Source organism: Botrytis deweyae (assembly GCF_014898535.1).
Source record: "Botrytis deweyae strain B1 chromosome Unknown BDEW_016, whole genome shotgun sequence".
Taxonomy (NCBI): Eukaryota; Fungi; Ascomycota; class Leotiomycetes; order Helotiales; family Sclerotiniaceae; genus Botrytis; species Botrytis deweyae.
The window spans coordinates 200,165-212,382 of NW_024066223.1; the positions used below are offsets into that span (position 1 = coordinate 200,165).

Sequence of the window (12,218 nt, forward strand, 5' to 3'; positions counted from 1 at the left end):
GAATACAAAATCTGTACAAATGATATCTCCACCATATTCATCAATTTAAATCTCTTGCAAAGCATATTCATTGTTATCTAAGTTGATGATTTAGAAACTTCTCTTGTATAGTAACATTGAGTAACGCTCCGTTTTATCTCCGTTGCTCAATACCATATACTTCTGGTTCTATGATGGGGTATCTCGTCTTTTCCTTCCAATTCCCGTTCCTTCATTGTGTCGTAGAGAAAGAAGTCGATCAAAATAGCATTTACTTTTGCCTCTGGATGATTCTTCAATATCTCTCTTCGAATCAATTCTACACACCATATACTACAACCTATCATTCATCATGTTAGATTAATTCTTTCAATTCCCTTCACATCCAAAACAAAGAAATGGGAAGTAGAAAAAGAAAAGAAAAGGAAAATCATGAAACCTTACCTCTCAACTGCACCTCCCAAGTATGTCCACTTTCAATAACATCCCCTCTCCTAATATTACTCTCCAAAGCCGGTGCATACCATAAACATCCTAACGTATTCAACAACTGTGGAATACGATAATCGGCAAACATAGTAAGTTTATCAATATCATTAAATTCTCCCCAACTTTCTCCGTCAAACGCTGCCCATAAATCCGCTACACATATTTGTGCACGTTTGAGTAATCTGACTTCCTTCCGCTTCTCAAACGAAACCACATCATTGAAACAAGGAAAAGAATCCGCGAGAAGATTCACAAGCGCAGCTGCAGAGTGATTAGATTCCTTTATGCAATTTGTGAAAGAACAGTTGTATTTCTCGTATAGAATCGTCCCCGCTTCACGAAGAAGTGAGAGACGTGTCGTAAGAAGTGGCATGGGTTCCGCCGTACATGAACGAAAGATATGGGCGAATACTTCTTCCGTGAGTTCATTCTCGTCTTGCCAATAACAAGAACTGGTAATGGGATATCCCTCTTCTAAACCTCTTTGTAATGCAGCTACTAAACTCCAATATCCGGTCCACTTCTTTCCTTTGTACTCTACTGCAAATCTTTCTTCTTCATTTTGAAGACTCCAGAAGGAAAAATTGAGTAGATCCATGGTGAAGATGAAGTTTACCGTACTCTCGTCTTTGGCTTTGGGATGTAAGTCATGTGATGACCATGTTTTGGTCGAGTAGGATTTCGTTTGCATTTGAGAGTAGATGGATGCAGCAGCTGCTTTGGTGGAAGCCATATCGAGAGCGACATCGATGGAATTGTTGTAGATGTATTCGGCACTTTCGAGAACGCGGGTTTCGGGGATATCTGGGGTGGTAGGTTTGCGGAAATGTTGACGGAGGAGCTCGAGGAGCTCGGGATCGGCTTCATCGTCGGACATGATGGATAGGGGGTTGAGTGTGGAATCTAGGGGAGGTTTGGGGGTTTGGGGTCAATGGTTGATGATTGATGATTGATGTTTGAGAGTTCAATGATGTGGTAGTAATATACTAATCTTGTAGTTTTGAAAGAGTTAGAGCTTGGAGGGGTATGAGAGATGCATTAGAGGTGGACTCGGCGGGGTATGTATGGACTGTAAAATTCATCGATTTTAGATGAAGTGTGGATACAAAAAGTAAAGGTAGGAACGATTGAGAATACTAGGTGACGACTAGGTACGTAGATGGATAGAATTTTTAAATTTCTTTTTATATTGAGATTATACTATGAAACTATTATCTACCTGGTATAATGCATAATTGAGTTATAATTTCAGCTCATGCCTATCTACCTACCTTTTACCTCCTACCTAGTAATAAACACTCAGACGTCAAAATGAGACTATCATGTATCTACTAGGTACCTACATAGTCTCCTACTTCATAGTCTCCTGTACATACTCTCTGTACATACTCTTCATACCTACTTTGTGAAAAAAAAACCCAAACAAACTTCACCCAAACGACACTATGATAAGAAGTTCGCTTACATAATCAAGCGCGCTTTCCACCTTTATCAACGCGATGGCGGATTTATCCCCATAGCTCGCATAGGTAAAATCGATAGCTTAGCCAAAATAATAAGCAGAGCCTCAGGAACCATCTCAATCGGTGATGATCAACTTTGGATTTCTATTCACATAAACTCAACCTTGATTTTGGTCGTCATTCTACATCTTGCGCTGTCGCAAAATATCAACGCATGAATTACTCAACATGATGCGCGATCAATTCAACATGCAGTCATTGGGGAAACCTTTGAATATTATGGTCAAGGAGGTAAGCGTACAAAGTTCACACTATCTTATTCTCTGGAAGGCGAGGAGTTCTTCCGATTTTGTTTCATTTTCTCTTGTTTTTATGGCTCTTGCTGTCGGGTTTGGATATTTTACTGTCGCAAATCCAATTTGCAGGAATATAAATCCAATGTCGTTGGAATTCTGTTTGTTCCAACCAACTGTTTCTGCGAACTTCCCACTTTTGCGGAAACCCATTGAAAATGAATGTACTTACTAAACTATTCAAATAGGCCCGGATCTTGATGGTAGGAGCTGGAGGAATTGGATGTGAATTACTCAAGAACTTGGTTTTGGCTGGCTTTGGAGAAATTCACATTGTAGACCTGGATACCATCGATCTCAGCAACTTAAATCGACAATTCCTATTCCGTCATGAACATATTAAGAAATCAAAAGCTTTGGTAGGTTCTCTAGTTATGGCCGAGTTTGGATAGGTGCTGATGAGAAATTTACAGGTTGCGAAAGATGCGGCGCATAAGTTCAACCCAAAAGTCAAACTAGAAGCACATCATGCGAATATCAAGGATGCACAATTCAATGTGGATTGGTTCAAGGGTTTTACAATGGTTTTCAATGCTTTGGATAATCTTGAAGCTAGGAGACATGTAAACAAGATGTGTTTGGCAGCGGATATACCTTTAGTCGAATCGGGTACAACTGGTTTCAATGGACAAGTTCAGGTTATTAAGAAAGGAAAGACGGCATGTTATGATTGCACAACAAAAGAGACACCGAAGAGTTTCCCGGTTTGTACTATTCGCAGTACACCAAGTCAACCAATTCATTGTATAGTTTGGGGAAAGAGCTATTTATTGAGGTATGTCTGGCCTGGGGACTGAGCGGGAAGGAAGTTTTGCTAATTCATCAAAGTGAGGTATTTGGTGCTAGTGAGGATGAATCAGCTGAGATGGATCATTCAGAGGATTCAGAAAATGGTATGTTCCTCCAAGCTATGGAGCTCCAAGCTCTATTGCTCCGTGATATTTTGAAGTATTGTGTTAATTTTAAATAGCCAAGGAGATTGAAAAGTTGCGGTTGGAGTCTCAAGCTTTAAAGAAGATTAAAGAATCAATGGGTACCGATGCATTCCCTCAACTACTTTTTGATAAGGTCTTCAAGGATGATATCATTCGTTTAAGATCTATGGAGGACATGTGGAAATCAAGACGACCACCTGAGGCATTAGATTACACCACCTTGAATGTAGAAGCAGGAAACGAAGCAGCCGTCAAGCAAGCTATACTTAAAGATGATCAACGAGTTTGGAATTTACATGAGAATCTCATTGTTTTCAAAGATAGGTTAGTATTTCCCTTATTGCTTTTCAAAAAATCACAATTCTGACTTCATTAGTCTGGAACGATTAAGTAAGAGATTACAAGAAATGAAATCTACCTCAAATGCTGCCACCTCCGCAGAACCAATAATCACATTTGATAAAGATGATGAGGATACTTTGGACTTTGTCACCGCAAGCGCCAATCTAAGATCCATCGTCTTTGGTATCGAAACTAAATCTCGATTTGATATCAAACAAATGGCCGGTAATATCATCCCTGCTATTGCAACTACCAACGCTATTGTAGCTGGTCTCTGTGTTTTACAATCATTCAAAGTACTTCGAGGTGATTACTCTAGTAGTAAAGAGGTATGTTTAAGTTTCAGGTTCGGGATAATTAGAATACACACTTACACGAATAGATTTTCCTTTCTCCATTTGCTCCAGAAAGATTACTCTCCTCTGATAAGTACCGAGAACCAAACCCAGACTGTCCTGTATGCAGTGTAGCACAGACTCGCCTATTGGTTGATATGTCAAGAGCCACACTCAATGATCTCGTTGAGGGTTTCTTGAAACTTCAACTTGGATACGGAGAGGAATTCGTGGTTAATAATGAGAGTGGGTTACTTTATGATGTTGAGGAAACTGAGAATTTGGACAAAAAACTTAGTGAACTTGGTAAGCTTTTCTTTTCGAATGCACATGTCTGAATGCGATCAACTGACAAAATGTATAGGCATTAAAGGAGATACATTCTTGACAGTTATTGATGAAGATGATGAAAATCCAAAGGGTCCTAGAGTTAACCTCGTACTTAATGTACAAGAATCGTAAGTCTTCTAGACATTTCATGTTTTTTCTCTTCCTATTCTTCATATTTTAACATTTATAATAGTGACACCGCAATGGAAGATTCTCCCATCAAAAGTCTCGATATCAACGTCAACTCCTCCATCCCTACCGTTCCTATTATCTCCGAAGAATCTACCGCTACATCCCCTGAATCACCAATTCCACGTCGTAAGAAACCTATTCCAGAACCTGAATCCAAAGAACCAACAAATGGACATGCAAAATCTCTCACCGCAGAAGTTCTTCAAAATGGTAATTCCAATGGTATCAAAAAGAGACCTGCATCCGATGCATTGGAACATGATCCTTCCCCAACTTCGAAGCGTTCCAAGATGGAACCACCCGGTTCAACCAATTTGTCCATGGATACTTTGAATGATGGTATTATTGTATTGGATGATGTGAATGATGGAGCTATTTTAATTGATGATGATTAGATGCTTATTTGCATTTTGATCTATCTATCTTTTATGCATTTGCACTATCCCATCATGACCTATCCAGTTTTTATCACCAATACTCGAACGGCGTCCCTCCTCGAATACACCCTCCCACCCAAACCTCGACTCAACAGATGTTTTGCATCCCTCCTATATGGAAGAAATCATACGGCGCTCAATCCTCCATCAATATTAAGCACACAATTGTTTGCGTACTTATTGGTTGCTAAAAAGACGGCGGCATCGGCTATTTCGGCTACATCTCCAAAACGTGATAGAGGAATGGAGTTTAATGCTTCTGAGCGGGCGGGATCTGACATTGCTTTGAAGGAGATTGTTAGTTCATTTTCTTTGATTTTTTGATTGCGATTTTGAGTTTAAGATGCGAAATGGAAAATGTAAGATGATCTTGTGTACATTAGGTTTGGAGAGGTAGGAAAGGGGGATGCGATTTTATTTGAGATTTGGAGGTGGGAAGCGAGAAATGAATTGGTGAAATATGAGGTTTTTGAAAGGATTGAAAAAAATCAAGGGTGGATATGGTGAAGATAAAAATCATTTGGGGGGTGGCAAATAGCAAATTTAGATGAATGTGGACATGAAACGGAACGGGGGAGGGAAAGGAGTTCATGAATAGAATACCAGAATACAGAATAGCATAGCGGGGGCATGAACAATATAACATAATTAATGGAATAAAAATGAAGGTGGTTTATTTTGATATGGGAGTTTGTGAGGTGATGTGGAAGATGGAAGATAGTGAAAGAGAGGTAGGAAGAGAGGATGTGAATAGGAACATGTGATTGCGAGAGGGGTAGTGAGAGTGAGAGTGAGAATAAAAGTGAGAGGGAGAGCACAAGGAGAAAAAGAAAGGAGGGGAGGAGGAAGAAGGGAAGAGGTAAAAAAAAATCCCCCAAAATAAAAATGAAATAAAATAAATATAAACATACCCCTCGTCATATCCGTCTCGATATAGCCGGGTACAATGGCGTTGACTCGGATTCCTGCAGAACCCATTTCGGCGGCTAGGGCGCGAGTGAGACCTTTTGGTGGGGGGTTGGTTAGTTGGGGGTTTGGAGGAGGGGGTGGATAGGGTATAGATGGGAAGGGGGGTCGAGAAGACGATTGAGGAGAGAGGGGAAATGGGAGAGGGGAGAGGGGAGAGGGGAATGAACATGTGCAGGGAAGGGAAAAGGGGGGAAACATACCAAGAACCCCCGCTTTACTAGCTGCATACGCGGCACTACCTCTTCCGCCTTTGATACCGAGGAGCGAGGAGACGTTTATAATACAACCTGGTTTTTCGTTTGGTTAGTTGGGTTGATTTCTGTACTTTTTGGTGGGGGGAGATAATTGATGTTGTGTGGAATTTTTTTTCTTTGTGAGTTTGTGTAAGGATGGGGGGAAAGGGAAGAGGGATTAGGAAAGGAAGGAAGAAGGAAAGGGAAGAAAAAAAACATACCCTCTCTCCGTCTCAACATCTCTTTTCCGATGATTTTACATCCCCAGATTGTACCCATTAAATTTGTTTGGAGGATGTTTTCGATGAGGGAAGGGGAGGTGGTTATGAGAGGGGAGGCGTGGGTTAGACCGGCGGCGTTGATGAGGATGTCGATTTTGGGTTTGGGGTTGGGGTTCTGAGGGAGGGGGGGATGTTAGTTGGGTGGTTGTGGGAGGGTGGGGGTTAGGAGGAAAGGGGGTTGGGAATGGGTGATAGGAGATTGTGAATTGGGAAAGGGAAAGATAGGGAAAACAGTGTAATTGCTGGTGAGGGGGAACAGAATGGGGTAGGAGTGAGAATAGCGATGGAGCGAAAATGGATAAGGTGAAATGAGGAGATGTTGAGATTAATGGCTTTAGAAGGGTTTAACTCCAAAAGCTTCAGAGGCGCAGAGGAAATAATAGAAAGGAACTATCCTCACTAGTATCTCTCCATGCTAGCCATACATCACCGTTTTCACATCTCTTCTCTCCACTTCCCCTCAATCTGCACCTCTAGAAACCACAGCACAACAGCAACACGAATCCCCCAAAACAATCAAAAAGCCAAAGCCAAAGCCAAAGCCAAAGTCAAAAATAGAAACTCAAACTCACCCCTTTTTCCTCACCCACTCTCTTTTTTCCCCTTCCAAATTCCCCCTCCCAAAACTCCCTCTCCCCCACATCTCCACAAACAACGATCCAATCCCCTTCTCCTCCTCCCTCTCCCTTCCCCCCTCTTCCCTTCATCAACTCCCTCCCCACCCCCTCCAAGCCCTCCCGATTTCTTCCCACCAATACCAACCTTCCCCCCAACTCTCCAAACTTTTGCGCAATCGCTTTGCCAATCCCGCGGGTCGCACCGGTTACCAATATCGTTTTGTTCGTAAAAGGAAGGTTTGTGTTTGTGTTTGATTTTTCTCCTGGTTTCTCTTCGGTCGAGGTTGGCGATGGTGATGAAGTAGACGACGAAGCATATGAAGAAGATGAAGAAGAGCAGAATCCTCTCGATCTCCCAAAAAGCCTAGCAGAAGGAGAAACCATCGATTCCAATTCCAACGACATCTTCATCTTCATCTCACCACCCATCCTCTTTGTTCTCCCAGACCCACATCCATATCCTCTCATCTTTCCCATTCCCACTCCCACAAACTTCCCGAGAGCATTCTTCGCTATCCCCATTCTCGAATTCAATCCCATTCCCATGTTCACATTCACATTCACACCCGCACCCAAACCTCAAAGTTCTCAATCCTCACTCGATCCTCACTCGATCCTCATGTATCAAAACAAAAGCCCAATCAACCAATCAATCAATCAACCAACCAGTCAATCAGTCAATCACAATCAATCCACTCCTATCCACTTCTATCCTACCAATCCAATCCTACCAATCCTTCTCCAAACCCCAAAATATTCACGAATATCGAGCTATCCAGCTAAACCAGAAACCCCAGCTAAACCAGAAAAACAATTCCCATAAAAATCCGGACCGGGTGTTCAACTTCAACTTCAACGGATCGAAATTGATTGCGTGTTGAATTTTCGAAAGAAAGAAAGAAAAGATGCAAGCAAGAGGTACAGGTAGAAATTGAATGATGCACATCACGTGCCAGAGCTTGTTCCTAGCTCGCTCTTATTAGTGCTTTGGTAAAGCAACATGGAACTACGATATTGATGATTGAAGCGTATTCGTTTCAAAATCTCATGAGAAATTATACTCATCTATGATCACCTATACATATTTAGTTTCGTATCTATAATTTATTCGAGTAAGACACAAACAAGACTATTATCACTGCACCATTCATCACAAATCACAGTCACATCATTAAGACTAGAAAAATGGTCACAATTACGAGTATCTATTTGTTAATTTCTTAAGCAAGCTTTGTACGCCATTGTGCTACCTTTGCTTGGAATAGCCAAACAAAAATGCCCTCGAAGAAGAATGTCAAAAATGTTCATGTCTCATCTCTTCCCAAATTTAACCAGTGAATTCCTTAATCTTACTCTCTGCAAGACGTCCTGGAACCAAAGCCAAAGGAACAATACCACTAACATGCATATCTGGTCCATAAACGTGCATATCAAGCTTCAATTCTTGTCCAACTGCCTTGATGTTCTTTAATCCTTCTTGGTAGTTAGGTCCAGCACGTCTAACCCAGATTTGAACCTTGTGCTCGATCAATAAGTTGCTGACTTCTCTAATGGCGCGAATAACACCCTTGAATGTTGAAGCGACATTGGTGAAGTTGGCAATACCACCACCAATGAAAAGAACCTTGCCTTCTGGAGTAATTGGTGAACGAAGCATGAGGTCAAGGACAGTACGAGCGTAGTGGAAAGTTTGGGTTTCGGTTGGTGCACCAGAGTATTCACCATAATTGGCAAGCTCATCAGCAAATCCAGAACTGGCGATAGCATCGGCATAAACGACGGAAGCACCACCACCGGCAACCAAAGTCCAAACTCTACCGTTGGCATTCAAAATTGTGAGCTTGAGGGATGCACCAGTCTTGGCATCAAGTTCAGCAATGTATGCTTCCTCCTTGGTCAATTCACGACCGAATGGAGCTGGGAACTCCATTGGTGGACCAGCATCAATGTTAACCTTTCCATCAGCTGCCTTAACAGCGGCCATACCGAGAGCAGCAGGCGAGCGTGCAATAGCCCATTTGACACCACACTCAAACTCGGCAGTTTGATCAATCTTAGCAGCCAAATCCAAGAAGTGTACTTCAGCAGAGGTACCTTCAGCGTTAGGAATGACGACCAATGGGTTAATCTCAAGGTATGTGAATTGACAGTCGACGTAAACAGCATATAATCTGGTGATGAAGTCGACAAGAACATTGTGTACACCTTGTGGAACTTTCTTGAGAAGTCCTGCAGCGATTTCTTCATTTGAAGGGTATTCGGCAAGATCGACTGGAATCAACAATTTTTCGGCCTTTGCATCGACATCACCAACATCGACACCTCCCTCGTGTGTGAAAAGAATCCAATCACCCTAAAGAGGAAATTTGTTAGCACGTGGATTTAAATGGTGAGCATGTACATAATGCTATGAAACTCTATGAAAATTGTGCGAGTGAAAGTAGCATAAATAACAAGAGGCGGCGAGCCTTCCGAAAAATCTGCCGGACTTGAACTCGCTTGCTATTAAAAATTGATAGGGAGAGTTATGGACCAGGGGGAGGTTGGAATCGGTTCCTTAGCTTCCTTTCGTCCGTTTGTGCTTCCGAAGCATCCATTGGTAATGAGAAGCAATAAAGAACTGATGAATCCCACTGCCAACGTTGGAATATCGAAATCTTTTATACTCAAAATCTTACTTTTCGATATTTACTTAAATATCGTTTGATTCGTTGTTCCAAAACAAGATTTGCTGCAAACTCCCTCTGACGAAATTTCCCCTTCAAAAGTGGAAATGTGAAGATAGTACATACCTCTCTTTGGGAGTTGATGTTGATATAATATTCGGTTCCGTCTGGATGTGGTACGAATGGCTCTACCAAAAATTGACGGAGAGTTCCCACAGTAGTTTCAACTGTGACTGGCTTTCCTGCTCTCTCAGCAATCCATGCCTTTGCTTCTGGCCATGTCTTGTTCAATGCAAGAAGACCACTCTTGCCTCTTCTCTTAATCAACTGATCAGGCTTTGCGACGAATTTGGAACCTGGAACAAGGAGCCATGGGTATAAGGTTTCTGCTTGATCGAGGATTGATGAGACCTCAGCGTCGACTGGGAAATATAAAGAAGCAAGCTTCGAGGGAGGGTTGTGAGTGGCAGATTTTGGGAGAGGAGATGGCTTGATGACGGGAGCTCTGGTGAGGTGATAGTTGAGGATAGCCTTTCCGTCGGCCTCGGTGATAGCTTTGGCAGACATTTTGAGGTATGAAAATTGATGAGTTTACTGTTGAAATTCCAGATTAGCATAAAAGGGTCCTGGGAATTTCTATTGACATGAGATTGATAGGAAAGTTCAAGATTTTCAAAAGCTGCAGATTGTTGCTTTACAAGCCTCGACAGCTGTAAGCCCCGAATCCTCAAATGGTCAAGCACAAATTCCCGAACTCAATTGGAGGGCTGGACGGTCGAAAATCTCAACACCATGCAGATCGTGCCAACTCACAAAACTTAAACAACAGACTTTCAGCTTGATGAGTCGTGTCGGTGTGAGAGAGTTCAATAGTCCCGTCCTTTAACTCGGACACCGAAGGAGAGCGAGATAATTGCGATATGAAGCCGCTCCGAAATGAAAAGTAAACACAGGAGGGGGGGGAAAGTAAGAATATACGCACCAAAGGGGTATTCTTTCAATGGAACGCAAGAAAAATGGTCGAATAATTGAAACCACCAAGATTTCAATTCTGTTCGAAAAGAGGGAAGTGAAATTAAAATGGAAAGATGGAATCTATATTCTAACTTTCTCAAGTTTCCTTTGCTGTTTTGCGGAGGGGAAGATGGTTCAAATGAATCGGAGATTCTTAATTCTTTTTGGAGAATGAAATAGAAATTCTATGAGGAGGGAGGGGAGGGGTGGGTTGGAAAGGAACAGCTGAATGAATATTGGAATTGAGTAAGAGCAGCGACTACGGAGATCGGCCAGATTTAGATTTAAGAAGTAAGTGAATTTTTTATTTTGTTTTATTTCATTTAATTTTATTTTATTTTACTAAATTTATTAATTCTCTGGACTGGTTTGTTGTACCAGTGCTGGCTGCTTTTTTCATTGTGTACTTCTTCCTAAGCGTGGGATGCTAGGTAATAAGTGTGGTGTGGTGGCAGTGGGCGGTGGTGGTGGGTGGTTCCAGACGAGGTCCCTTGAATGGAAGCGGGTCCGGCAAGATGGCGTGTGTTTTCGGGTGATTTATCGGGCTAGCTATAGATTCCTCGATGTGATTGGTATGTTGATGGACCCAAAGGGTGTGACATTCCTCCTGCGATATGGCCACTAAGCCACTCTGGAGAGACTGAGAGACTGACTAAGGGAAGCAAGCCATGCTCGAGCTATGGAAACTAGGACACTAGGAAACTAGGACACTAGGAAACTAGGAAACTAGGAAACTATGGAAACTATGGAAACTAGCATTATGGCGAGCATGTTCAACTATCTCGAGACTATCCAATTCAAAAATGTGGGGTCCTCATGATTTGTGGTGGTCGTTGGTCGTCGTTGGGACGCTAGCTCAACCAGGATTCCACTCTTATTGGCTCTCAACCATCGGAATTTACTCAACGCCGACATACTTCATCAAGGGACATGGCTCAAAAGGGCTTAGAGGGGAAACGGTCGAATACGCTAGAAGGCCAAACCTTGATGCCCTGCTCGAGCCCTGATGTCCAAAAATCCATTGCCACTTTAACTCCATGCCGTCGTAACTCTTGACGCATATCACACACTCCGGTCCGAGCTCATTTATTTTCCACTCCCCTCTATTCCTTTTAGGTATCCAGCTAAGAACTTCAACCAATCCTCACTCCAAATATCGGCCCTCAATTCAGTTGTCAACGAAAGATTTCTAAAGGACTTGTTTGGAAGAAAAAGGACTCACTTGTTGTGTCTCTCTCTCTCGATTATTCTATTACAATCCAACCTCCCCCCCCCAATCTCTTCTGGTAAGTTGTCACCCTTCCATTCAATCTCAAAATACCCTCCTCTTCCTCTTCTTCTTCTTCCTCTTCATACATCAAAAAAAGTACTCTGAAAAGTATTCAAGTTGTTTGTCTTGTTTCTAAAAGAAAACACTTCATTCTACTCCTTCTCATTACATTTAGAATAACGAAATTGCTAGATTTCTTTACGTTTTTGTTTACGTACGGATTTCCCTTTCTCTATTCTCTTGATTCTTTTGAGAATTCCACACCGTCGAAGATTAAAGTCGGTAGAAGAAAAGATTCCTTGAATCTCTCGAG

The 12,218-nt window shown here is 42.0% G+C and overlaps 4 protein-coding genes across 4 annotated transcripts; 1 reads left to right on the forward strand and 3 right to left on the reverse strand.

The window, feature by feature from the left end:
• Positions 1-44: 44 nt before the first annotated feature.
• EAE98_007063 (uncharacterized protein) lies at positions 45-1,628 on the reverse strand. The gene is made up of 2 exons (XM_038954686.1): positions 424-1,628; positions 45-319 (listed from the first exon to the last, which is right to left on the reverse strand). Exons 1-2 carry the CDS (start codon positions 1,343-1,345, stop codon positions 147-149), a joined length of 1,095 nt encoding a protein of 364 aa, XP_038808828.1. The 5' UTR covers positions 1,346-1,628; the 3' UTR covers positions 45-146.
• A 407-nt stretch (positions 1,629-2,035) lies between these two features.
• On the forward strand, positions 2,036-4,885 carry EAE98_007064 (uncharacterized protein). Its single transcript, XM_038954687.1, has 9 exons — positions 2,036-2,222; positions 2,473-2,643; positions 2,698-3,059; positions 3,113-3,177; positions 3,255-3,543; positions 3,596-3,890; positions 3,944-4,202; positions 4,261-4,354; positions 4,420-4,885. Exons 1-9 carry the CDS (start codon positions 2,160-2,162, stop codon positions 4,811-4,813), a joined length of 1,992 nt encoding a protein of 663 aa, XP_038808829.1. The 5' UTR covers positions 2,036-2,159; the 3' UTR covers positions 4,814-4,885.
• A 95-nt stretch (positions 4,886-4,980) lies between these two features.
• Positions 4,981-7,501, reverse strand: EAE98_007065 (uncharacterized protein; the record flags this gene model as incomplete). The annotated part of the gene is made up of 5 exons (XM_038954688.1): positions 4,981-5,138; positions 5,767-5,859; positions 6,025-6,111; positions 6,279-6,453; positions 6,911-7,501. The coding sequence occupies 5 exons, from the start codon at positions 7,499-7,501 to the stop codon at positions 4,981-4,983; spliced, it is 1,104 nt and encodes a 367-aa protein (XP_038808830.1).
• A 625-nt stretch (positions 7,502-8,126) lies between these two features.
• On the reverse strand, positions 8,127-11,371 carry EAE98_007066 (uncharacterized protein). Its single transcript, XM_038954689.1, has 3 exons — positions 10,604-11,371; positions 9,748-10,215; positions 8,127-9,308 (listed from the first exon to the last, which is right to left on the reverse strand). The coding sequence occupies exons 2-3, from the start codon at positions 10,186-10,188 to the stop codon at positions 8,283-8,285; spliced, it is 1,467 nt and encodes a 488-aa protein (XP_038808831.1). The 5' UTR covers positions 10,189-10,215; positions 10,604-11,371; the 3' UTR covers positions 8,127-8,282.
• Positions 11,372-12,218: the final 847 nt, after the last annotated feature.

Excerpts from the sequence above, each read along its gene's own strand:
- EAE98_007063 (XM_038954686.1), bottom strand. The coding sequence starts at position 1,345 with ATGTCCGACGATGAAGCCGATCCCGAGCTCCTCGAGCTCCTCCGTCAA. Across the intron at positions 320-423 it reads TTGGGAGGTGCAGTTGAGAG|GTTGTAGTATATGGTGTGTA; the intron begins GTAAGGTTTCAT and ends GATGAATGATAG.
- EAE98_007064 (XM_038954687.1), top strand. The coding sequence starts at position 2,160 with ATGATGCGCGATCAATTCAACATGCAGTCATTGGGGAAACCTTTGAAT. Across the intron at positions 2,223-2,472 it reads TGAATATTATGGTCAAGGAG|GCCCGGATCTTGATGGTAGG; the intron begins GTAAGCGTACAA and ends CTATTCAAATAG. Across the intron at positions 4,355-4,419 it reads GTACTTAATGTACAAGAATC|TGACACCGCAATGGAAGATT; the intron begins GTAAGTCTTCTA and ends CATTTATAATAG.
- EAE98_007066 (XM_038954689.1), bottom strand. The coding sequence starts at position 10,188 with ATGTCTGCCAAAGCTATCACCGAGGCCGACGGAAAGGCTATCCTCAAC. Across the intron at positions 9,309-9,747 it reads ACATCAACTCCCAAAGAGAG|GGTGATTGGATTCTTTTCAC; the intron begins GTATGTACTATC and ends TTTCCTCTTTAG.